This window comes from Oxyura jamaicensis, chromosome 3, assembly GCF_011077185.1.
Source record: "Oxyura jamaicensis isolate SHBP4307 breed ruddy duck chromosome 3, BPBGC_Ojam_1.0, whole genome shotgun sequence".
In the NCBI taxonomy this organism is placed as follows: domain Eukaryota; kingdom Metazoa; phylum Chordata; class Aves; order Anseriformes; family Anatidae; genus Oxyura; species Oxyura jamaicensis.
Window position 1 is genome coordinate 90,282,757 of NC_048895.1, and position 25,249 is coordinate 90,308,005.

General features: G+C 35.7%; 1 protein-coding gene across 1 annotated transcript in view; it reads left to right on the forward strand.

Annotated features, from left to right (window-relative positions):
* The window catches only part of EYS (eyes shut homolog), an 883,205-nt gene that overhangs the window by 90,404 nt on the left and 767,552 nt on the right, over nt 1-25,249 (forward strand). The window contains exon 3 of the mRNA XM_035323172.1: nt 1,068-1,181. Within this exon, the coding sequence (XP_035179063.1) occupies nt 1,068-1,181 (114 nt within the window). The remainder of the gene's footprint in view (nt 1-1,067; nt 1,182-25,249) is intronic.

Consider the following 25,249-nt stretch of genomic DNA (forward strand, 5'->3'; position numbering starts at 1 on the left):
TTAATTGCTTTTCAGACTGCATAATAATTCAATTACTAATGCACTTGCAGATTATGCAGGTATGAATATGTCAGTATTATAAGAAAAATATATTTTAAATTATTCTTGATTTGGTAAAAATAGTCGAAAAACAATGGCAAAAATTATTGATGCAGCATGTTTTCTTTCTTTCTTTCTTTCTTTCTTTCTTTCTTTCTTTCTTTCTTTCTTTCTTTCTTTCTTTCTTTTTTTTATTTTCTGGGGTTGTGTAAAATGCTTTGTAAATAATAATAACTAAAAAAGCCTTGTACTACTTTTATTTAAACTGATGGAAAGATTCACAAGCCATTATGTTAAAACCAATCATCGTGCTTAACACTATAATTAAGCAATGCTTAAAATATTCTGCTATACTATATGAGACAGTGTTGGCCAATGCCATCATTTTGTACTGACATTATTGGTTCAGTAAATAAACTGTATGCAAACAAGAAAAACTAGGAGATTAAGCCATCATATATTATGGATATGACTACACAAAAGTACAAGAGCTAAAAGCACCTCCCATAAAGCATATTAGAATGTGGAAAAATTGCTGAAGTGTGAATGATGTTATAGCAACAATTCAAGTGGCAAGCAAAATTATCTGTTTTTTCAGATCCATGTTTTAATAGCATATAAACTGATAATTAGAATTGTAATTCCCAGAAAGCTCCATATTAATAAAAAATTAGTCAAAATTAGACTCCACATGTAAACAGCTTTTGGTCTTATGCTGGAAGAAACTGTAAGCGACTTTCCAGTCATGAAGAAACAAATACCTACAGGACTAATGGCATTTCTGGATTTAAATTTTTATGTGAATTTGTAGCTATATGGTAAATGAGTTCATATTACAGCAGCTGAACATCTTTATACCTCATTTTAGAAATTCAGTAATTTCAGTGAATGCTAGTGATATGAGCACAAGTATCTAACCATCTATCTATCAAATTAAATATTATATTTTGCATAAAAATTTGAAATCTCAAGAAAAAAAAAGTAAATATTTACTTATTTTCAGTGTTCATATTATCTCTTTTAAACAGGTAAAAACTGTACAGAAATAGTTGGACAGTGTCAGCCACATACATGTCTCAGTGGTAACTGCAGCAATGTTACTCCAAACACTTTTCTTTGTGAATGTGACAAGGGCTTTACAGGTAAGAAAACACTTTTTTTCCAAGCCATCATAATGGTGTGAACTTTTGTTTCACTGAAACAATTGTTTTAGATGATGTCTTCATGGTTTGTAATTTCCTCAGATTTTTAAAATGTCTTGTAACATAAAGAAATCAGACTTCCATGTGAATATTTTAAAGGACTTGAGTACTAAAGTTGTGTCAATTACAGCAGTTTTTGATATGTGGTTCACATCCATGAGGACCTTCCTCATGTTGGTAATATTGCAAAAGTAGGATCATAATCTCATAATCACCAACTCACTGATTCTCAGATATGGAGTTTGCAAGAATCAAGGATCAGTTCTTGCTCAATGATTTAGGATGATTGACATATATATTCATAGTTTCATAATCTTCTTAAGAGATGTGCTAGAAAAGTAAGATGAAGACTGTGTGAATAATGTCATGATTAAGTGGTGTGTCTCTCTCAAAAACAAAAACATACAAAAAACCTCAGGGGTTAATCAGTTTACGTAAGATTCATTCGACAAATAAAATTTCATGAGAATAGCTGAAATCCGAAAGTGTATCTAAAACCATTCTATTATAAACACTTTTTCTGGGAGGTTGTGATAGCATTTAAACTTTAAATTGTTCATTCTTATACTTCGCAGCAGAGATTTATTGTGCTGGTAAAAGAGAAATAGCAATACTCAGAAGAACATTCTTTAAGAATGAGCGAAATATAAAGCTAGCATTTGAATACCCAAGGACAGCAAAACTTCTAAAAAATGTTTATTTCATGGAAGCATTAGTTATCCCTCAAAAGCACAGAATATAAATAAATCATCACATTGAGATATTAAATTAAAAGCAGAGCAAAACATGGGAGGAGAAAAAAAAAAAAAAAAAAAAAAAGAAGAAAAAGAAAGAAAAGGGGAGTAAATTCCAGTGACACTGTTTATTTTCTTAATGAAAGACTGAACATTCCTGTTTACATTTTAGTTGACTCAATTAAAAAAAAAAAAAAAAAAAAAAAGTGTTCCTAATTCTATATTTTTAGTAGCTCCTTTTTATATTCCTCTCCCATTTCCTTCACTGTATCATGATCAGCCTCAATCTGAAAAAATCCTTTCTTTCCAAAGGAGGAAACTCACAGAGTCACAGAATCCATCAGTAAAGTTTTCTACAACCAACTTTTTCCCTGTGCATGGTCTATTTTTTTTTATATATATATAGTTTTGTCCCTTTCACCCAAATTGTGCTGAAACATTCATTTGAAATTTTTACCCATGAAATTATTTTGGATCTAAGCAATTCTTGCCTATTGGGATTGAGGCAAGAAGACAAGGACCACCCTTCCATATACAGAAAACCTTAACCCAAAGTGACATGATGTACTCAACTCTGGTGACATGGCAGTAGTCATTGAAATGTAGTACTCAAGGTTTCTGGCAAAGATTGAGAAGAAGAAAATCAGGCTATGATTGTGAGTTACCTTCCTTTTTCCTAGGTAGCTTAAAGAGCATGGAGTAAGTATTTTTTTCTCTCTAAGCACACTAAGTACCACACAAGGAGAAGGCAGGATTTCAGGAATGAGGAGGGTCTCTTTTCTCAGGTGACAAACGATAGGATATGAGGAAATGGTCCCAGGTTATGCCAGGGGAGGTTCAGATTGGATATTAGGAAGAATTTCTTCATGGACAGGGTGCTCAAGCTGCCCAGAGAAGTGGTGTAGAACTCATCCCAGAAGCTATTTAAGAAACATGTGGACATGGCATTAAGGGACATGGCTTAGTGATGGGACTTGGTAGGTTGGGTTGATAGTTGGATGTGACGATCCTGAAGGTCTCTTACAACCTAGATGATTCTATGATTCTATTCTAAGAATTAATCTTTTTTTTTTTTTTTTTTTTTCCTGTTGAAATATAAATTACTTCAGTTATAGGGATGTAGTACATTAGCATACCTTGCATCAGAACTATTTGAACGATATACAATAACATTCTCTAATTATTTTTCAGCCAAATGTATTTGTTTTAAGTTTACATTTCTTCCTGTGATACCATGTAAAATTTTCTGGCTGTATTAAAGCAATTAAAGCAATAGTTACAAAAAAAAAAAAAAAAAAAAAAAAAAAAAAAAAAAAGTTATAAAAAAGTGGCATTGGTATTCCAATGTATCTGTATTGTGTTCTGAGACAAGATGAGCTGTCCAATTCTGAATCTTGTATCAAGAATGCTATTTTAAGTGTCTGAGTAGATTAAAATCATTCACCTGTTTTGGGTATTTAATTTGTGCATGGATAATACAAACAAACAAAAATGTGTAAATGATTGTGTAAAATGTTTAAGAGTTTATAAACTTTTGTAAATGTATTTTTTTTCCAAAAGGAGATAAGAATCTAGCAGTAACTTTTAACATGGTATGAAAGAAAATACAAAATATTTTTGTCACTGCAAGATGATAAGACGTAAATAAAATTATGATAAAGTTATTTTATATTTGTAAATACAATTATTATTTACAAGTATTTAATCAAAATAATTAAAGGTTACTTAACCCATGATGTTGCATTAACTATGATAGAATGCTCTTATAGGACATGTAACGTATATGTTCATGTTAGATATGGATTTTTATTTTTTATAGATCGTTCATTCACTGAGCTCTCACAACTCTCCTCACACAAGTTTTTAAACATATTTTAATAACAAGCAGTTAATATTAGGCATGCCATTACTTTATGATTGAATACTCCATTATGAAATTTGCAGACTTAAACTTATTAAGGAATGTTTAGGGCAAGAATATCTGGGAGAAATGAAAACAAGATGGATATAAAGATGAAGGTGGTAAAAAGTTACGAGAGCAGCTGCCAGTCTGCACACTTGTCTGAGTCCTGTATCTAATCACTGTAGTCAATCCTATCTTCTTATATAATCCTTTCTTAATATTCTTTCCATGTAATCTCACTGTCAACTCTGACTGAGTACTTTAAGGTCTAGGTACCAGCGACAGGAGATAATAATGTGACTGAATATGGGGTCTGCAACGAAAATTAGACAGATGGTGATAACAGCTCTGACGTGTGGTGCCAGCAGCTGGAGTGAATGAGGGTCTTAAGGTCAGCAGCTGAAGGGACTACAGATCATTAAGAGAGCATTTCTGTAGTGAGTGAATTTGCTTTCAGTAACTGGAGTCAGGTCTTGTATGATGGTGGTCACCATATCTAGTGCCATCATCTGGAGCAAATGAGGGTCCCAGCATCAGCACCTGTAGAGTGGAAGAAGGGTGATAAGACCAGCGTGTCTGAGCACCAACTACTGTGGGGACTGGTCCTTTTCCCTTAACCCGGTGTGTGTTATGTAAAGATGTACATATTTCAGCGGTTTAGATTCAATCCTGGTAAATCAGAGAGGAGGACTGGGATTCAATGTTTTGTGCTTATGTTTCAAGTGAGTTCTGGTGGTGTTATATGTGAGTATTGCTAAAAGTGCCTTCTCTCTGGGCAGTCTATGCATCAAGCCATTAGTGTTTTCTGCATGTGTGACATCTGTGCATGTATCTCTGGCTTACATGTTCATCTTTTCCACTGGCTGAACCTGCAATGGGAACACTGCAGCTGCATCCATCAACCTGTGAGGGAAGGACTCCAGGGTGAATGGGGCTGGTTTACCACAGCTGAGAAAGGAAGGAGTATCCTTGAAACCTGGATTCCACTAGAGGAGGTGCCTCTTATATAACCTCTAATAAACAGAATGTTTCTGAAGCTGAAATTCTGACAAATTTTGAGGTAGCATTCTGAAGATGCACAGAAAAATCAATGACTCATTCACAATCAACAGGAAATAGCAGTATCTTAGTTATCTTCATAATGGTAGCATATTTACCACAGAGAGTGTTTAGTGGATTGAGAGCAGAAGTTTTCTGCTTGAATATGTTTTGTTAAATCCTAGTACCTACTTTTTACTTGGGTGTTATGCTCAGCTTTTCAGTATTCCTCTTGGTCCCTAGATCAACACATCAAACTTCTTCAAAGACTGGGGACAAGACTCACCAGAAGTCATCGGTATCCTGAAGTCTTTTTTGGGAGGAGCACGACATCCATGGTGGAAGATTCTCCCCCATTAGTCAAGGGTCCAGGTTAATTTTACACATTTTCATATCACATCCTGCTTCTTTCTCCAAACTATAGGCTGGCATTGCCCCAGCTACTCCTCCTCCCTTCCCCCCAAACACACACAGACAATAAAGGTTATTGTTTGTCAGGCAGGGACACAATGGGGAGAGGGAAGGTGGTGGTGTCACTCCCTCCACAGGGGGTCCATTCCCAGAGATGAAGCTAAATCCGCATCAGGGGATACCAGGTATTAACCAGACAGCTTCTGAGCCACTGCACTGTCAGGTCAGAACAAAGGTCAGCCTGAAGACATATTCCTCCTATTTGGATTGTTTTATTTATTGTTTCTGTAGGGAGCAGGCAGGGCAACAACAACAGGGATGAAAGGAGATCAAGGGAAGAGGGTAATTAGAGAGCAAGTCTTTCCAGGCAATTTTAATCTCTCTCTCTGTCTCTCAACTGACAATGGTTTAATAAAAGTTTGTCAAGAATGACAGTTGTCTCGGAGAAAGCTTTCAATCATGAGGATGATGATCCTTAGTTATAATATCATCCTGAGAAATACTCCCTTATCTGTGCTCAATGTCACTGGAATGGAGAAGGTATGGCCAAGCCTTTTGGCCATTTTTATAAATGACACCAAAATGGCTGTAATTCTTTTAGTGTTAAGGAAGAAAATGCATGCTGTATTTTTTATTTTAAATGAAGTTATGTTTTTTAATCATGTAATTTCATGTATATTTCATGCTTCTTTCAGCAGTACTGTAAGATCTGTAACAGCATGTTCAGTAAGAGTTTGTATCTCTCATCTCTCTCAAGTATCATAGAAATATTTCTTATTATAAAATGCTTTCTATCTGAGAATTCAGTCCGGTTTGCTTTTCTCAACCCTTTCTACACCTTCATTTATAATTTATTTTTAATCCAACTTTAAAACAATTTAGAAAGGAAATTTTTAATTTAGGGTTTTAGTCTTCCTCAGCATCTTTTGCTATATTTAGTCTCTGTCACAAACTGCCATTCTGTAGATGCTTTGCTCTACTAATTTTCATTGTGTTCATTGGGCAATACTTGTCCTCACTGATCTGATGATTAAGAGACTCAGCTCTTCTCCAGATGAGTCCTATCGCATGCCAGAAACCATAATACATCAGTCAGATGTGACGCAGACATGAAAATAAACATGCAAATCCTATCTCCCAATTCTCTGATACGTACTTCTTTAATACTGTATTTAACTCAGTACGAGGGAGTTCATAATATCTTATTTAAATCACTTTCAATTAGGGTATCTTAATTGGGACCTTAAGTTTTCTAGGGACTGATATTTCAAGTGTGATTCAGGGAACTGAGACCTTGAAGACACCACTTCAGCAACAAAGGAACATTTTACTTTGAGATCTAAGTGCCTTTAACTTAGATGAAGAGAATATTTGACAGGACTTTTCATATACTTGCTGAGGCTAAAGTAATTTAGGCAACTGTCTAAACTTGTGCTAGATAAATCTGATACAAATAACTATAATTCACTTCTACAAACATGATACAGATCAATCTATCTTACCTAATAATAAAGATACATAACAAAGACCTGTTGGAGCTGCACCAAATGATATGAATTAGTTTCACTGACCAAGCAGATTTAAGTTTTCTTAAATGTACTTTCCTGGCATGATTCTATTACACACTTCAGTAATCTAGTTTTCAAAACTTATGATTTTTAATAAGCTTCCTGCATCATACAATGCAGGAATTCCTTTTATTAATAGGAAAACATCACTGGGTAATAAATCAGTTTCAATACAATGATTGAGCATATCTCTGACAGTACTTTACGGTAGACAAATATAATTACTCTGGGATAACACCAGACATGTACCCTTCCTGTAGTTTATTGTTAACTACTAAATAGAACAGCATCAAATGCTGAGCAGTTCAGTGTTCCTTTGCTCACTTTAAAGGAATAAGCTAGCTTGCACTCAAGTTTCCTTATTATTAAAGATATGTCAAGGCAAATTCCAGTGACCTTTCCAAACCTTAAGACCTTGGAGAGTAAATTGTACGCTTCAATGACACTCTAACCCAATATACCAACTAGTAAGCTTTTAACAAAATGCATTGTAACAAAATATTTTTAAAAACGGGTGGAAGGGGAGAGACAATTACTGGCCATGAGATGAATAACAATGCTTAGTTGTACAGTAAAAGATGGAAATTGTGCTATTATAAGAAAAGCAACACTATCAACACCAAAATAACTCTGAAATACATGGCAATGTGCATACACTTGCGGTTGGTGTACAGATTTTAAGTACATTGATTATAAGATTATTTGGGAATGAATGTATGCTTGAGCTGTGATGAAGTAAACAGTTTGGCTGATGAAATTCAGAAAATGTATTTTTCCTCATCATTTCTCTTTGTCTTTGTGAAAGCAAGTTGTTCATCAGTATTGGTGGGCAGTGTCACCTTAAAAATTTGGTTTTAAAATTATTATTTTTTAACTATCTCATAAATCATTAAATGCCAAGACTTAGGCGATAAGTTAGTGTCCACAGAACACAACAGCATGTAACTGATACATTTTATGAAAGCAGATATACAACCATTTATGTTATTTATAATAACTGATGCACTAGTTTGGTTCAGGATAAAGTAAATTCCTGGTATCATCTTTTTTTAAATGAATAATTGTCTGCCATGATCTTCAGGGAAGTTTTTTTTTGTTTGTTTGTTTGTTTGTTTGTTTGTTTTTTGCCTACATGACTCTTAATATCATACTCTGCAACAAATTTCTAACTGAACAACTTTTTTATTACTTCTGATTTAAATTAAATCTGTTTATTTTAAAATGTGTTTGGGTTTGTAGTAGTTGGATAAACAACACAATTCTCAATGAAACTTAACTAAATTAAATCACCAATTGCAGTATACACTCTAAATGAATGGGTTCATTGCAAGAACATTCTGTAACATTGTTACAGAACGACCACTATAGTAAGTGCCACAATTAATTATTCTAACCCATAAACTCCCTTTGTTTCCATACTACATTGCCATCTTGTGCAGAAATGAATGATGGGATAGAACATAACAAGGTGTTATCAGGCTGCAAATGTGACTAAATCTTTCCAGTCTCCTTACAGACACAGTCTCTCCATTCTTTGGATTCCTGTCCTTCACTAGAGATGTTCATTAGTAATTCATAAATTTCTGCTTCTTCTATTCTTTTATTATTATTATTTCACAGTTTTTTAAGGAAAACAAAATAATGTCTGCACATTGCCTTGCAAAAGGTAGTGGGGAAAAAAATGTACCATGCTTCATTGTTATAGATGTTATCACTTAAAAAATACTGGTAGTACTTAACATTGAATTAGAAATAGCCTGTAAATATATTAAAAAATAAAGTGACTAAAACTTTAGTGTATGAATCTCTATTGCACTGACATATCTGAATAATTCTATCCTCTTTATAACTTCTAAATTTGCTCACACAATCACACAGGATCACAGAATGGTTGAGGTTGGAAGGGACCTGCAGAGATCATCTTGTCCAACCCCTCTGCTCAAGCAGGGGCACCTAGAGCATGTAACACAGAATCGCATCCAGCAATGAGTAATTGTTTTAAGCTAAAAGAGCATAGATTTTGATTAGATATTAGGAAGAAATTCTTTACTATAAGGGTGTTGAGGCACTGGAACAGGTTGCCCAGAGAAGTTGTGGATTTTCTATCCCTGAAAGTATTGAAGGCTAGGCTGGATGGGGCTTTGAGCAACCTGGTCTAGTGGGAGGTGTCCCTGTTCATGGCAGAGGGGATGGAATTAGATGAGCTTTAAGGTCCCTTCCAACTCAAACCATTCTATGATTCTATGATTCTATGAATATGAAGGTAGAAGGCATGGCAGGGGACTCAATAAGAGGCTAACAGCACAAATACTTTAAGACATACGTAGATTTTGATTCATCACAGAAAAACTTTACCAGAATTTAAGAAGTATTTTTGTAAACTGCAATTCTTCAGTAATTACTTGGATTTCTTAGTAATTAATTAATTAAATGGATCTAACACAGTAGTATTCTTTTAATTCTTTTTGGAATATCTTTGGAACATCCTTAGCCGTTATGCCCCAGCTTGATTATCTTTTACCTCTTCTGAGCTAGCGTCACAGATGATTATACCATAATCTTTACCATTATAAATATATATCAAGGATAGACATAACTTTTCATCTCTTTATCTTACAAGTGAAAAGATACAGAAAGCAAATGAAAAGATAATTTATATATCCTTTGAACAAGACTGAAGAAAACCCACATCATTTCTTCTCCTGAGTGTCTTTATTGCTTGAATGAGAAAGAAGTCCAAAGCTGTTTTTTTTTTTTTTCTTTGTTTGTTTTGTTTTGTTTTATTTTTGGGTGGGGGATAGGGAGGTAGTGTTTCCCAGGCTCTACCTATAAAGAAGGAAAAAAAAAAAAAAAAAAAGATCCTGGAAAAATCTTGAGTCCCTGAGTCCCTATGAATTTGAGCTAAATTCCATTTTAATGTGGTCAGGATTTTATTGACTGCCCTTGGCTGTGTTTTTGCTGACTTTCTATTTTTCTCCCTTTTTTATTTTTATTCAACAATTAAGAATAAATAGAGTCATCAATGAATACACATTCTGCCATAGTTTTAAAGATAGTTCAATTTTTAGTTTTAAGTTAAGATGTCGTGCTATTTCTTCTCCATGCCCCCCCAGAAATGGGCTCTAACCTTCTTTAGCAAATAGGGCAGACACAGACTTTGTCTCTCAGTAACGCTGTTATTGACTGAAGCTCACATATACTTCAAGAAAAGAACAGGGCTTTGTACAGGTGGTGTAAGTGCATGTACACATGCAAGTGTATGAGTAGACCTAGTTACATGCTTTCCTACGTGCTTTGCTGGATCAGGGCCATAAGCTATTTCACACTTCCTTAAAATTTTATGCAGCATGTTGCAGTTGGGAGAGTAAGATCACTATTAAAAAGAAAAAGGACAGAAAAGAATAACTTTGAGATAAGGAAAAAAAAAAAAAAAAAAAAAAAAGAGTTTGTATGCATTACTGTGTGGCCTACAGTGCCATCAGTTTCAGTCAATAGATTTCATTACTAATTTGTTGTAAACTGATACATTAACAATTGGGTTTGAACAAAGTTTAAAACTGATATTTCTTATTAAATCAACCTTATCAAAATAAAAATAATTAAAAAAATAATCTGATAGCAATGATCCAAAAGCTGTATTTTACAGAGATGTCAATTATTATTGTAGATTTTTTTTTTATAATCTATGCTATACTGAATATTTTAAGAAACCATTGGAAGACTTAAACACATCTAAACATTCCTAAGTTACAAGAAAGTAAAGTACATGTTTTGTCTAAGTGCAGATATTCTATTCAGTTAAATATGTTTTATTCCAAGCTTAATTTCACCAGAAGTATGATTGAGGTTGATTTATATCAAGTTGATATTCCTTTTCTTTTAGACATTTATGGGTAAAGAGAAACGTTTTCTCTAATAACCAGTATTTTCTTGCTTTCCATGTCCTGTAAAAACTAAAGTCTGTGGCTTCACAGATACAATCTTGCATTACAAATGCATTTTAAAAGGAAAATAACAAATGAAACCATTTTTGGATAGCTCTTTTTTGATAGGGTCAAGTCTTAAGTCCTGTGAAAATTTTTATAAGCCAGAAGTTCCAGATTATCTTATTTTAACCTTAGTTATTTATATGAATATTTAGCAATTCCAAATACCCTGCAGACAGTCTCTTACTGTTTTTTCTGAATGAAGTAAAGGCAACTTTAGCAACTAAAGTAAAAATTCTGGAGAAAATTAAAACTTTATATACATATATGTGTGTGTGTGTGTAGTTTTTAGTTTTAAACCAGATAAAGTATATTGTTAAATTTTGTTGACAGCAATTTAGAAGTTTTTAAGTGGTGGAATATAGCTTTAGTGTTCCAGCAGTTTTGTACTAGCATCCAAAGATGGTATGCTTACCAACACATAGCAATGTATTTTTTTCTTTCACTGTCTTAGTCTCATTGTATTCTTCAGACACCAACCATAGCTGTTCATAACAATTTTCTGTTTACAAATCTCTCTGCTCATTTGAATCTGAATGTAGTTCACTTTCTATTTAAAACAATTGTGATAGGAAATGCAAAAATGTTTATCTAATTATAATTCCAAGTGTATGATCATGGATCTTTTCTGAATAACAATGTAAGAATACATATTTCTATTCAAAGAAGCTTGGAGGGCAGGGTAGAAGAGGGGTGTGTGGGAAGGAAGTAGAATTCTTGCCTATATTCTCCTCAAGTAATTCATATAATTGCCATGAATAGAGAGAAAAATTATTGTAGCGACCAGAGCCTACAGTTGTTTTTATTTAAGCAATAAGCACATAATATTACGACAATGGGGATAATAGATGATTTGTTGAGGCATTATCAGTATGTGTACATTCTACAGAGTCCATGAGAGAACACAGATGCAAGCAGTATCTAAGAATCTGGATATTTCAGTTTACATATGTAGGAAAATTTGCATTGGAGGACAAACAAAGTGGAATAATGACTGAATAATGGGCTGAAAATGCTAATGACTTGAGAAGCAGTGAGGCAGTACTGATTCCAAGGACATTCAACAAGTGTTTTATCCTTTTCTGAAACTTAATTCATAACTGATACTGGTTGAAACAAGTCCAAAAGAATGGATAGGCCCCTTAATGATATAGTAGTCACTGTCCTACAGGTCCTAGTACTTAATTTGCACTGATGCATATAACATAATGAGATGATAAAAGATCATGATCCTTACAATACTACAGCCTTTGCAGCTCAACATCCTTTTGATATTTTAGGAAGCCATAATCATGACTAGACAAGCCAAGAGCATCTGTTATTAGCAGCAGACACTGTAAGGGAAACCTAATCTTAAGTTGCTTCATAAGCAACTCAAGCTCTTAACCGAGCTCCCAAATAGACTAATAATGGACACAGTTTTAAAGCAGACAAGCACATATGCCTCAAGAATGGATATGATTTGATACAGTCATATGATTGGATTTGATACAGTCATATGATTTGATACAGTCATATGATGCCATGTGACCTATATTATAAAAGGTGCCAGCATGTACGCACATGTGATGTAGGACACCTGTTATCTTGTTTTAAAGACCATATGTCTGTGATGTAAAATTCAGTACATATTTCTTGAATGTTATCAGATAAAAGAAAGAATGCAGAGAAAAGAGGGAGGAAAAGGAAAGGAAGGAAAGTGAATGAGGAAGGGAGAGGAAGAAAGGAAGAAAGAAAGGAAGAATGAGAGGAAGGAAGGCAGGCAGGAGATTAGGCAATTTCTCAGAGGTCTCACTATGACATCAAAGCTGATGACAAAAAAAAATCCAAAAAAAAAAAAAGTCTCAAAATGTCTCTTTACAAAAAGGATAAAATAGATTTTGTATGCCTAATACAGTCAGGCATATTTACTGTTTTGTGCTTTAAATCATGTAAAAATATCATGCCATTTTTCTTCTGTCTTCTTTTGCATCCTGGTAGTAAAGTATTTTTGCTGTTGTTGTTGTCTGTGTTTTTTATTTTTTATTTTTTTTTCCTCCTTTTCAGCTTAGAAAGTAAATCAACTATGTTGGAATATTTTTTCCTTTTGATGTTGATGATGTGCCTTGGGCTAAACTATATTTATAAATGATTTTTTTTTCAACAACTGATTGTAAATAGTTTTATTTATATGATTTAAAAGAGGCACAAGTTGTTAAAGATATGCTATATAGTATATTACTATGAGTTCTTAAAAGCAAGAAGTGGAAGAATATGGTTAATGCCTCAATACTCTTGATGACTTTACAATCAACACATCAAAATGGTCTTCTGCAAAACAGATCTTGAAGAAACTTTACATTATGTTTATGTTCTAAACCTAGACTTTGCAAAATAACAGCATCTGTAAAGCACTAAAATAAATAATAGTGTGTAAATGGTACAAACATAATTGATATTTCAGATGTAGGCATAAACCGTTATCTTGTGTTATTATTTCCATATTGTTCAGTATCACTGATCAGTATCAGTGTCAGCGTATGGTAGAAAACATAAAGCGTATGGTAGAAAACATAAAATTAATATTTCTATATGTTTTTAAACTAGCAAGGTGTGAACAACGGTGTTGCTGATGCTGCAACCATAGTTTTAATATAGTCACATACAATCTCAAAAGTAGGGAAAAAGTAAATGTCTTCTTTACAAAGAGTTATAATGCTAGCAATAGAAGAGGCTGTTACTTGATATCAACATCTTTTAAAAAGATGTAAGATTATCACAGAAAAACAGAAGAGATACTGAGAAGTAATCTAAAACTTACCCCTTTCCTCCAGGTGACTAATTGTATTAATATTTTCCAGGGGGTGTAGGCGTCAAAGTATTACTGCATATCAATACATGCAATATATATAAATATAGGCAGTGGCTGAAGGGGGTGGGAGGGTGGGAAGGAGGGCGAGGTGGGATGCAGGGGTGGATGGTCTCTGTGAGGAGAGGTCAGGGCTGTTCTGTGCTGGACACAGCCGATTCCAATGGCCCCACCATAGGGAATATCTGACACCAGCAGCCAAAATTGCATCTTTGGGAAAGTGCTTTTAAGAAATGGCAGTGATGGAGTGAATGAAGATGGGCCTGGGAAAGTAAGGAAATGTGTTGTTTTAATATTTGTCTTTGTTTCTCAATACTGAAATCTGGTTTAATTGCCAGTAAATTAATTGCCACGATTGCCACATCGAGTCTGGTTTGCCCACAGCTATAGTCGACAAGCAACCTGCCAGTCTCTACCTCAATTCACAAGCTTTCTAATTCCTGTCCTTCCTATTTTATGGCCCTGTCCTGTTGAGAAGGGGGTAGTGAGCAAGCAGATGGTTGGGCATTGGGCCCTTAGCCAAGCCCACAATCATTCGTATCAATATTCTTCTCATATGTTCTTAAAGAGCTCCAGAGAGAGAGACTTCCTAATCTTCCAAACATTTCTGTTCTAACCTCATCATTAACAGTTTTCCTAACTACTAATTTAAACATTTTTTGCAAAGTTATGTTTAGTGCCATGACTTGTACTGGGCAAACAGAACTGTCTTTCCTATTTGCAAAAGTCTTTGTTGTATATGAAGATGACGATACCTATGTTCAATATCTTTCTTAGCCTCGTCTCTCCCAAATGCATTAACATCTATGCTATCTTCTACGTGCTTTGTTCCAGAATTTTTCTGGGACCTGAGAGTAAATCAGCCACCTATATGATTTGTTTTCTCTTTTGTTTCTTTCATTTCTGAATTTAGACGTTATATTAATCTATTATTTCAGCAAAATAAGCTCATATACTAGACAGGAACTCAAAGACGTTTTTAAAAAGTGTTTAATTTTTGTTGTTTGTTTTTTTTTTTTATTAGTTTGTTGTTTTTTTTTAAGTTTTTGCTACAGTTTAATAGAACCTGCTTAAACCTTTTATTGAAAATACAAATAAGTAAATAATTAAAAACAACCCTATTTTTCCTTCTTCTGTCAGGCATGAAGACTCAAAACATGGGCATAAAGGTTAACTCTAAGGATAATATATTTGCATTTTAATAACCCCGGGAGTTGTGGAGTTTCTATCTGTTGCCCCATGAAGACAATACTCTGGGCACTGAGGATAGATGTATTCATATTTTGGATATTCTGAGAAAATACAATGACAGATGAAAAAAAAAAAAAAAAAATCCACCAATTTTTGTACTTGGGTTGAAAGGTATAGAATCAGTTGCATAATTCTGAGTCCACTTAACTCAAATGTTGTATCTAGTTTTATTAGACAGTATTTAGTAGTATCTAGTTTTATTAGTCCTTATATATTGGTAAACAGATCCATCAAACAAGTGAGTAAAGCCTTAGTCCAAATACTAATGGTTTCTTTAATGGCAAGAAAACAATACTGAGATATGCAGCAATACAATGTAGGATATCAGAGTGGTCAGCTCTGTACACTACAAAAGTACTTTGTTATGCTATGAGTTATGAGCAGCTTCATTAGTTTGTTACAAATTTTAATGTCAGTAATTGGCCATTTGTGTGTATTGCACTGCTTACTTTGATATGTTTCTGTACTTTCAAAGCTTCTGCTTTGAACTGCAAGGGACCCCTGTTACTATCTTGTTATTGTCCACTTTTGCGTACTTAGTTAGCAGTTACAGCAGTGCAACGCTGGTGTTTGAAGACATATATCTACCACTTTCTCAACTAGTTATTATCAACATCTAACTAGTGCAATTATTTGGTATGGTTTTTAATATGGTTCTTTAATGCTTATAGTTCAACCCTGATACGCAGTTAGTGGAGACATACATTTTGATCTTACATAATCTGCTCTAGAATCATCTGTTTCTCTGACAAAAAAAATAAAATAAAATAAAAATAAAAAACACACTATAGAAAGCAAGGTACTAACTTGTATGCCTCAGTTAAATGCATAATGCCTTTTGTTGTTGTTGTTGTTTCAGTATTTATTAGTACTGGTAGATATTGGGCTGCCTGGTCCTCAGAGTAGGACCATTACTGGGGGAGCAGTGACGTTCCATCTCTGGTCACTGAAATTTTAATAGACCGGTTGTATTAGTTGAATGCTCATAAGTCCATAGGGCATGATGGGACTCACCAAGAGAGTAAATGAGGGAGTTAGCAGATGTTATAGCTGAATCCCCCTTCAAAATTATCAAAGGTCTTGGAAGTCCAAGGAGGTTTCTGCCAACTGGAATCTAGCTAATGTTATATCCATCTTTAAAAAGGGGATAAGACCCAGGGGACAGACCTATTATTTTAACTGCAGCCCCTGGAAAAGTTATGGAGAAGATTATCCTGGGGAATACTGAAAGACACCTTAAGAACAAAGCTATTATCAAACATAGTCCACATGGGTTCACAAAGGGAAGCTCCTGCCTTAGTAATTTGATTCCTTTCATTATAAGGTTACCTGCTTGGTGTATGAGGGGAAGGTGGTGGATGTAATCTTTCTGGATTTCAGTAAGACCTTTGATACCATCTCTCACAGCATCCTTCCAGACAAATTGTTTAACTATGAGACAATCAGGTTCAAGCTACACTGGGTGAGGGACTGGCTTAACGGTACAGCTCAAATGGTCATAGGAAATGGGGCTACATCTGGCTGGCAGATGTCACTAGTGGTGTTCCCCAGGGCTCAATTCTAGGGACACTTGAGTATAATATTCTTATTATTGATATGTATGCAGGAGTATAATGCATCCTTAGCAATTTGTTAATGATACAAAACTGTGAGGTGCTGTTCAGTTCCTGGAGGGATGAGAGGCCTTGCAAAGGGATCTAGATACATTGGAATACTGGTCAATCAGCAATGGTATATGTGTTGGTTTTACCATGCTATGCAGCTGAACTCCACCACAAGCGCTTTCTCACTCCCCCTCCTCAAAGAAAAAAAAAAAAAAGGGGGGGGGAGAAAATGTGATGGAAAGGGCTCAAGGGTTGAGATAAGGAAAAGATCACTTAACAATTATTGTCAGGGGCAAAAGAGACTCAGCATAGGGAGATTAATATAATCTCCCACATTAATATAATCTACCACTAGCAGACTAGAACTGTGAGAAAATAAAATAAAACCAAACAACCCCCCCCTCCTCACCCCCTCCTCCTCCCCCCCTTTCCCCATCTCCTACCTCCTCTCCCCAAGCAATGCAGGGGAAAGGGGGAATGGGGGCTGTAGTCAGTCTACAGAGCTTCATTTCTGCTGCTCCTTCACAGTCACTGTCTGCCCCTGCTCCATGTGGGGTCCCTCCCACGGGATGCCATCCTTCCAGAACTGAGCCTGCAGGCAGCAGGTCTTCAAGAACTGCTCCCACATGGCTTTGTACCATGGTGTCCATCCATCAGGAACAAACTGCTCCAGCACAGGTCCCCCACAGGTGGCAGCTCCCCCCAGACCCCCTGTTCCTGCATGGGCTCCTCTCCACAGGCTGCAGCTCCAGCCCGGGGCCTGCTTCTGTGAGGGCTCTCCATGGGCCACAGCCTCCTCCAGGCCACATCCACCTGCTCCACTGGGGACTCTTCCATGGGCTGCAGCGTGGAGATCTGCTCCATGTGGAACCCATGGGCTGTAGGGGGACAGCCTGCTCCATCAGGGGCCTCTCCACAGGCCACAGGGGAACTTCTGCTGCGTGCCTGGAGCATCTCCTGCCCTCCTTCTCTGGTGCCTCACACACTCCCTCCCTCCTTCTTCACTGACTTTGATCTCAGCAGGACTGTTTCTCTCTACGTTTTCTCACTCCCAGTTGCTGTTGCACAGCAGCTTTTTCCCTTTCTTCAATCTGTTCTCCCAGAGGCTCACCCAGTGTCATTCACTGGCCTGGCTAGGGCCAGCAGTGGGTCCGTTTTGAAGCTGGCTGAAGCTGGCTCTGATCTGACTTAGGGCAGCTGCTGGGTTCTGCTCACAGAGGTCACCCCTGCAGCCCCCTGCTATCAAGCCCTTGCTACATAAATCCAAGACAGCATGAAATTCAAAAAAGTCCTGGGAAATTCAAAAAACACCTGGGATAGGATAACACCAGACACAGATACAGACTGGGAGATGAGTGGCTGGAGAACAGCCTAGCATAAAGGGATCTGGGAGTGCTGGCTGACAGCAGGCTCAAGATGAATCAGCAGCGTGCCCTAGCAGCCAAGAGAGCAAACAGCGTTTTGGGCTCTATTAAACATTGCATAGTAAGCCAGTCAAAAGTGGGGATTCTCCCACTATAGCATTGATGCAGCCTCACCTTGAATAGTGCATGCAGCTCTGGACTTCACAATACAGAAATGATGTAAGATATTTGAAAGCATCCAGAGGACAGCAACAAAGCTAATAAAAGAGCTGTAAGGCATGTCATATGAGAAATGGCTGAGGACACAGGGCTCATCTAGTCTGGAGAAAAGAAGGCTAAGAGCTCTCTACAACTTCTTGAGGAGAGAAACTAGAGAGGGAGGTGCCAGTCTCTTCTTCCTGGTAAGCAATGATAGAACGTGAGGGAAGAGATCAAAGCTGTGCCAGGGGAGGTTCAGAATAGCTATTAGGAACAATTTCTTTACTGTGAGGGTGGTCAAACACTGGAACAGGCTTCCTAGTGAGGTGATCATTGCCCCATGCCTGTCAGTGTTCAAGAGGCATTTGGGTAATTTCTGCAATAATATGCTTTATCTTTTGGTTAGCCTTGAAGTGGTCGGGCAGTTGGACTTGATGACCTTTGTTGGTCCCTTCCAACCCTTCTATTCTAGTCTAGTCTAGTCTAGTCTAGTCTAGTCTAGTCTAAAAATATGATGGAGAAATTTTTGGCAAAGAAAAAGGGGATGGGTAGAACAATATAAACATGGGGTAATGGGTAATCAGAATATTTTTGGACATTAATTCCTTTTAGTTCATTGTTTCAGCACCTGCTAGATGCATCATGAAAGGGAATGTCATCAATAATATGCATTTATGAGGTAGCCAGTTCTGTAAAATACATTTTTAAAAGAAAGGTACATGCTACTTTTCTTACAGCTGCAAAGCATGCTGCTAAAGTAATCTCTATCAAAGGAAGAATATATGAAATACGATAAGCAGTAGAAACCCACAGAAGTGTTTCCACTTCCTTCCAAAGAACCAGAACAGAGTATGCATTTTCTTTTCTTGACAGCCCTGTACAGTTATGTTATCCAGAACAATTTTCAGTTTCATATTATATGTATTAACCAACGAATTAGAATTATTTAGAGCAAAGACTTACCAGTAACTTCTTGTATAACCTATCTAAAGAGAGTGGTCCCACCGAAGGGGGGGGGGGGGGCCCCCCCGGGGGCAGAAAATGAGGATTTTTTTCTGTAAAACTGAGTTTAAGGATGAGTTAAGGATGATGAGCCTTCATGGAACACAGGCTTATATGGTGGTGTCATGTAATAGACTGAGAATAATAAGGCATCAGAGAAAGACATTTTGAGTTTAACAATTAGGATTAAAAAAAAAAAAAAAGGTAAAACAAACAAACAAACAAACAAACAAACAAAAAACAGCAGCTGAAAACAACAGAGATTAAACAATAAAAATGAAGAGGGAAGGAAACAGTTCATGTGACCATAAAAACAGAGACATTTGCAAAATGCCCAAAGTGAGTGTGAGATACATCAGTTATGTGTGAGAGTCTAGGGGACACTACAAGCTGATGAATAAGAGGGTAATAGGTAGCTCAAATATGACATCATTTATTAGACATAAACCATGAACTTTTCACTGCTGTCAGTTTGAATGTTGTCTTTCGTCCATGTTGTTTGAAAGATGTTGCTTGAAGGTCCTGGCAATATCAATACAGGTGGTTCTGTGACTCAGCAAATTACCCTTAGACTTCAGCGTTCCATTTTGCTGCCACTGCACTAAAGATTGAGTGTAGCCATTTAATGTTTCATCAAACTTATTTTCAGCCATTTACTGTTTATTACCTTATCAGTGAAAATAGATTTGAGCAATCTGTTATCTGACATGCAGATGCCTGGACCAGCATATTTGTTCCCAAAGAAACATATAGCCATGCAGTTGATTTCAATATTCATACAGGCTCATGTGGAAAGCATTGAAATGTTTATTCTGATGACTGCAAGTTTCTAACTTCTGCACCTTACATAAAAATGGTTTTGAAAAGTGAGCAGAACACACTTTAATTCAAAATAATTTTATTTTTTCTTTATTCCAAATATGAGTTTTTAAAGTCCCAAAACTGAACCATTTTATCAGTTATATTGACAGCCTAGCTAAATTCTCTCAGATTTTTGAGTGCCTCAGTGTCAATGCACGGGTCTAACTGACATTTTAGCATCTTCTAGATTTTCAGAGTTGTGAAGCTGGATCAAGACTTTAATTTCCTTTATGCTGAAGTGCACATTTAATGGCTTAGTCTTGTGATCAAAAGAGCTAATGAGGCATCCTAATACATGCATAATTATTTGAGAAAGAACAGCTGATGGTACAATGATTATATAAATTTTGATATAGCACAAACTATTCCATTGTAACTGTTTTTGACTAAAAAGACCTAAGCAGTCTGCCTTAAGGACCTGTCCCCTTACCTTCTGCAAATTACAAGAAATTTATTCAAAAACTTGCCTGAATGATGATATATTTTCCTGCAGCCACCAGAGAATCTGATAGCTGACAGTACTGTAGTAGTACACATTTTTCCTAAATATACCTTGTTGCAAAAAAAAAAAAATTATATCACCTTGTTCAGAAACTGAACTGATAGGTTAGAAGAAGTTTATTGCATCATCACTGTCAACTGGTATTCTTTTATAACAATTCTACCACTGAGCGAATAAATACCGTAGTTATGCATGAGAGCTCATGTTTCTCTTTGTAGAGATGAACATTATATTTTCTTGTGAAAAAAAAAATGTCATTTTTTATATGAAGTCGATCAAAAAATACACTTTTGCTGACACACTAGTGCCTCCAATATTTCCATATTTTGGTGGGAATACTGTAAGTTTCTGTTGAACTGCTTTATTACATCTGTTTGTTAGTCAGGTATAACACAGAGGGGTACAGTTGCTTTCTGCTTTATGATGGGCAGCTTAAATTTCATTTAACATTTTGTCAGAAATGATAGATGAATGATTTAATGGTGTTGAGTTGTTCATTTTGCACCAGTGATTCAGGATTTCTCTTCCATCAGTTGGCAGAATTTGATCATCTCCATTGAAATGTTGTGCAACAGCACCATCATAGGGGATATATAGTTTAATGTCATTGCAGAGGTGTTTGACATGATATTGTTTGGAATTTTGTTGACATATGCTTTTCCTCATTAACATTTTAAGTCTTTCCTATATGCAGCTTTTTTGTTTGCCTGTTTTTACATTTCGGTCAAGCTTTGTGCCATATTTATATTTAATAGTACTCTGACAAAATCACTTTTTATTAAAAACAAAAACAAAAGCAAACAAACAAAAAATGTTTCTCATATTTGTCTTTGGCAAAGCAAAGAACCTACTCTGAGGCAGTGCATGCTGCCTGAGATACTTGCATTTTTACTAACAAAAGTCAAATAAATATAACATTAAACTTTTCCCAGTGTCCTCTACTCCATCACCCTTCTCCAGTACAGGATCAAGTATTACTTGCATTATTCTTTATAGGAAAGGATATTTCCTTTTGTTAGGCTACAACAAGGTTACTACCACGTAATTATTAAACATCTGCCTTGCCTTTTCTTTAGTGCTTCCTGTCACAAAGGTATTTTGCCCCAGAAGGTTCGTGAAGCTTCCCCTGTTAGAATGCAGCAGCTACGTTTATCCTGAAGCCAAAGGTTATGCACAGCATAACAGGCCTGAAGGCCACAATGTATGTGCAGCATAGCACAGGCCTGTAGCTACTGAGGGCAGCTGTTATGTGGATTACAAACTGCTTGGTGTACTGTGGTCTTTGATCAGGGTTAGTACAGAAGATTCTACAGTCTTCACAGGCACAGAGTATTTCATTCAGCAGCACTTTTTGTACTTGAAAATTGCTATCATACTATCTATATTTTTTTTTCCTTAAGCTGAACTCAAAATTCATTAAAATTGCCTTTGTAAATCCTTCTCATTAAACTTTTTTTTTTTTTTCATTGATCAGCACTTTCTGTAATGATTCACTTTTTCTCACTTTTTTTTTTTTTTTTTTACTTTTATTTTTAGGTTGAGCATGTTATCTAACTGAAATAGAACCAGTGTTGATTTAAATCAAAGCTATTTCATAAATGTTTGCCTTGTTTATATTTTAGGACACCTGTGGTTTTCATTCATGCATTTTTGAATTGTGCATTTTGTGACTGATGGTTCCAACATAAATTGTTTCCTTCAGAAAGTTTAAATAGACATTTTTTTATTATTATTTTTTTTTTGTAAGTGAATTAACTTGCAGTTGTATTTTCTGAAACATTTCTGGTCACCTCAGTTTAAAGAAGTCACACTAAAAGCAAGAAAAACAGGGGCCCACATGAACCTTATGAAGTTCAACATGGCCAAGTACAAGCTGCTGCAGCTGGGTCAGGTCAATCCCAAACATCAGTACAGACTGGGAGATGAATGGATGGATAGTGGCCCTGCAGAAAAGGACTTGGGGATACCAGTGGATAAAAAGCTCGACATGAACCAGCAACTTGCTCTTGCAGCCCAGAAAGCCAACTGGGTTGCATCAAAAGATGCATATCTAGCAGGTCAAAGGAGGTGATTCTCCCAGCCCATGCTCTGCTCTTGTAAGACCCCACCTGGAGTACTGAATTAGCTCTGGGGCCCACAGTTTAAGAAAGACTGTTAGAGACCTGTTAGAGAGGGTTAGAGGTGGGCCACAGAGATGATCAGAGGACTGGAGTACCTCCTGTACAATGACTGGCTGAGAAGGTTGAGGTTACTGAGCCTAGAGAAGAGAAGGAGACCTTATAATGGCCTTCCAGTCCTTAAAGGCAACAGACTCTTATCAGGGAGCGTAGTGACAGCACAAGGAGTAGCTGTTTTAAATTGAAAGAGGGTAGATTTAGATTAGACATTGGGAAGAAATTATTTGCTATGAGGGTGGTGAGGCATTGGAACAGGTTACCCAGAGAAGCTGTGAATGTCCCATTCCTGGAAATGTTCAAGGCCAGCTTGGGTGGGGCTTTGGGCAAGCTGATCTATTGGAAGGTGTCCTTGCCCTTGGCAGGACACTAAATGAAATTTAAAGTCCTTTCCAAACTAAACCATTTTATTATTCTATGATTCTCTATTAATGGCCACCCAAAACTGTAGTATACTACTTTTCTTCTCTAAGACTATGCTGATCTTTAAGCTTCATAAACTTTGATCATATGTTCACATTAAACTTTCCAATAAAGGAAGTAAAGGCTTTGCCATTTCATAACATTTATTCCCTTTATTATTTACCTCCAATTATAAAAACAAACAAAAACTTTTATGACCTCCTGTGTTCTTTCATCATAGTGAGTGTATTGCCACAAGAGTAGCACAGGAACCAGCAGGTTCTTTGCAACACCAACTATTGGCCTAGTAGTTCTTTATGTATTGGATTTCTTTGTCAGTAATTGCATATTGTTCTATTCCTTCCTCTGTTTTGCCAACCTATGCAGCTTCAAAGTCTTCCAGCTGAGATTTGCTAGTGAAGCGTTTCTAAATTATAACTATGACATCTTCTTTCACTTTTGCTGTTTCTGCACTGTAGGAGTTGATATAGTCAAAAATAAAAGGAAAGGAGTGGCACTGATTCTGAATATATATTCAAATTATACAATCATAGCAAGAAAAATTGTGTGATCCCATTCCTATTTTCCTATCTGTTAATTACATATTGGCATAGATAATTGAAAAAAAAAAAAAAAAAAAAAAAGAACAGTAAGATGCAAATTGTTTGAATATGGTCAATGAATATATATTTCTTATATTCAATAGCAGAAAATGCAGAAGTGTCTACACATTCCATCTATTTTTAGCCTTTTATGTGTGTCCACTGCTCAGAACTGCAACAGTACCAAATAGGAAAAAGCAGAGTTTCCAAGCCCTTAAGCTTTGCAAAGTATCATTGCCGCCTTAATTTCAGTCCAAAATCCAGCAGGAAATGAGTGCCACAAATCAGAAACTATGCCTAAAGAGAAAAAGTAGAAGAGAAAATATTTCACATATTTTTTTTCTTTACACAGAAAATATTTCAATTTATACAAGTCTTTTCAAGAGCAAGAAATTACTGATTCACATTTTGAGTAAATGCTCTAAAAGCATGAAACTCTTTTCTAAATAATGTTATTTAGCAAGTTACTACAAATATTAATATTGTTATCTAATTGTAGAACTCTGCACATGCTCCACTGAATTGCCTGCTACAATTCTCAAATATTTTAAAAGCCATATTCCATAGCAAAAAGCTGTCCCTAACACATCTTAGCAATTTGTGATTATAGACTCCTATTTGTATCAAGCTCATTTTTCAGTGTGACCAACATGATTTTATAGATTTATTCCAGTGATCATTTACAAAAGACTCAAACCCAGAGTCAAACAGTATACCATAAATTAATACATATTTAGAACTGCAAGAAATATGTTTTGAATGGACTGAATTGAAGCTGCAAGATTACTGTAGCTTTGTTGGGTAAGAGGAACTCAAACTTCTATTTAGTTTTATGTAAAAAGAAATAGCCAAACTGCATCTATCATTGTACTTCAATTTAAAATACATTTTTGTACTTTGTATTATTTACAACAAATTAAAATTTATTAAATTATACCTATTAAATAATCATTAAATCTTTTAAAAACAATGAAGTTCCTGAAAGACTGTCAATACAGTGATCTCTTCTGTAATCTATAAAGATATTTTTGTAATATTTATGTGTAAAAAAAAAAAAAAAAAAAAAAAAAAAGTTTTGTGAACCAAACATACAAACTTTCTGCAGTAAGTTTTTGTGAGAATAATATGACCTCCTCCAGAAAGTGGCTAGAGCTCAGTTTTATTAAAATTAACCACGATTGCATGTAACCAGCTTCTCATGCTGTGGACTGAATTCTTTGTGATTAATATGCATGACTTTCTCTAATTATGTATAGTTTATTGAGCTTTTCTGGCAATTTATGGAGGCTCCTAATTTTTGTATCCTCACTGAACATGGTTATAGTAGCATCAGAGTTTGAAAAAAGTAGATAAGCAGATGTCCTTGGTGTATGTTACTTCAATTAGAAGTGAATAAATATCTTTTGGCTCTATTATCTCAGTTACACCACTGAAGATGGGTAAACTGGAGTAGCTCTAGCCTAAATATGGCATCTGCATCTTAGACAAATATAGAATACAGAAAACATGATGCCTATAAACTGTGGGTGTCTTGATGATAGCTGTTTGGAGGATATTTTA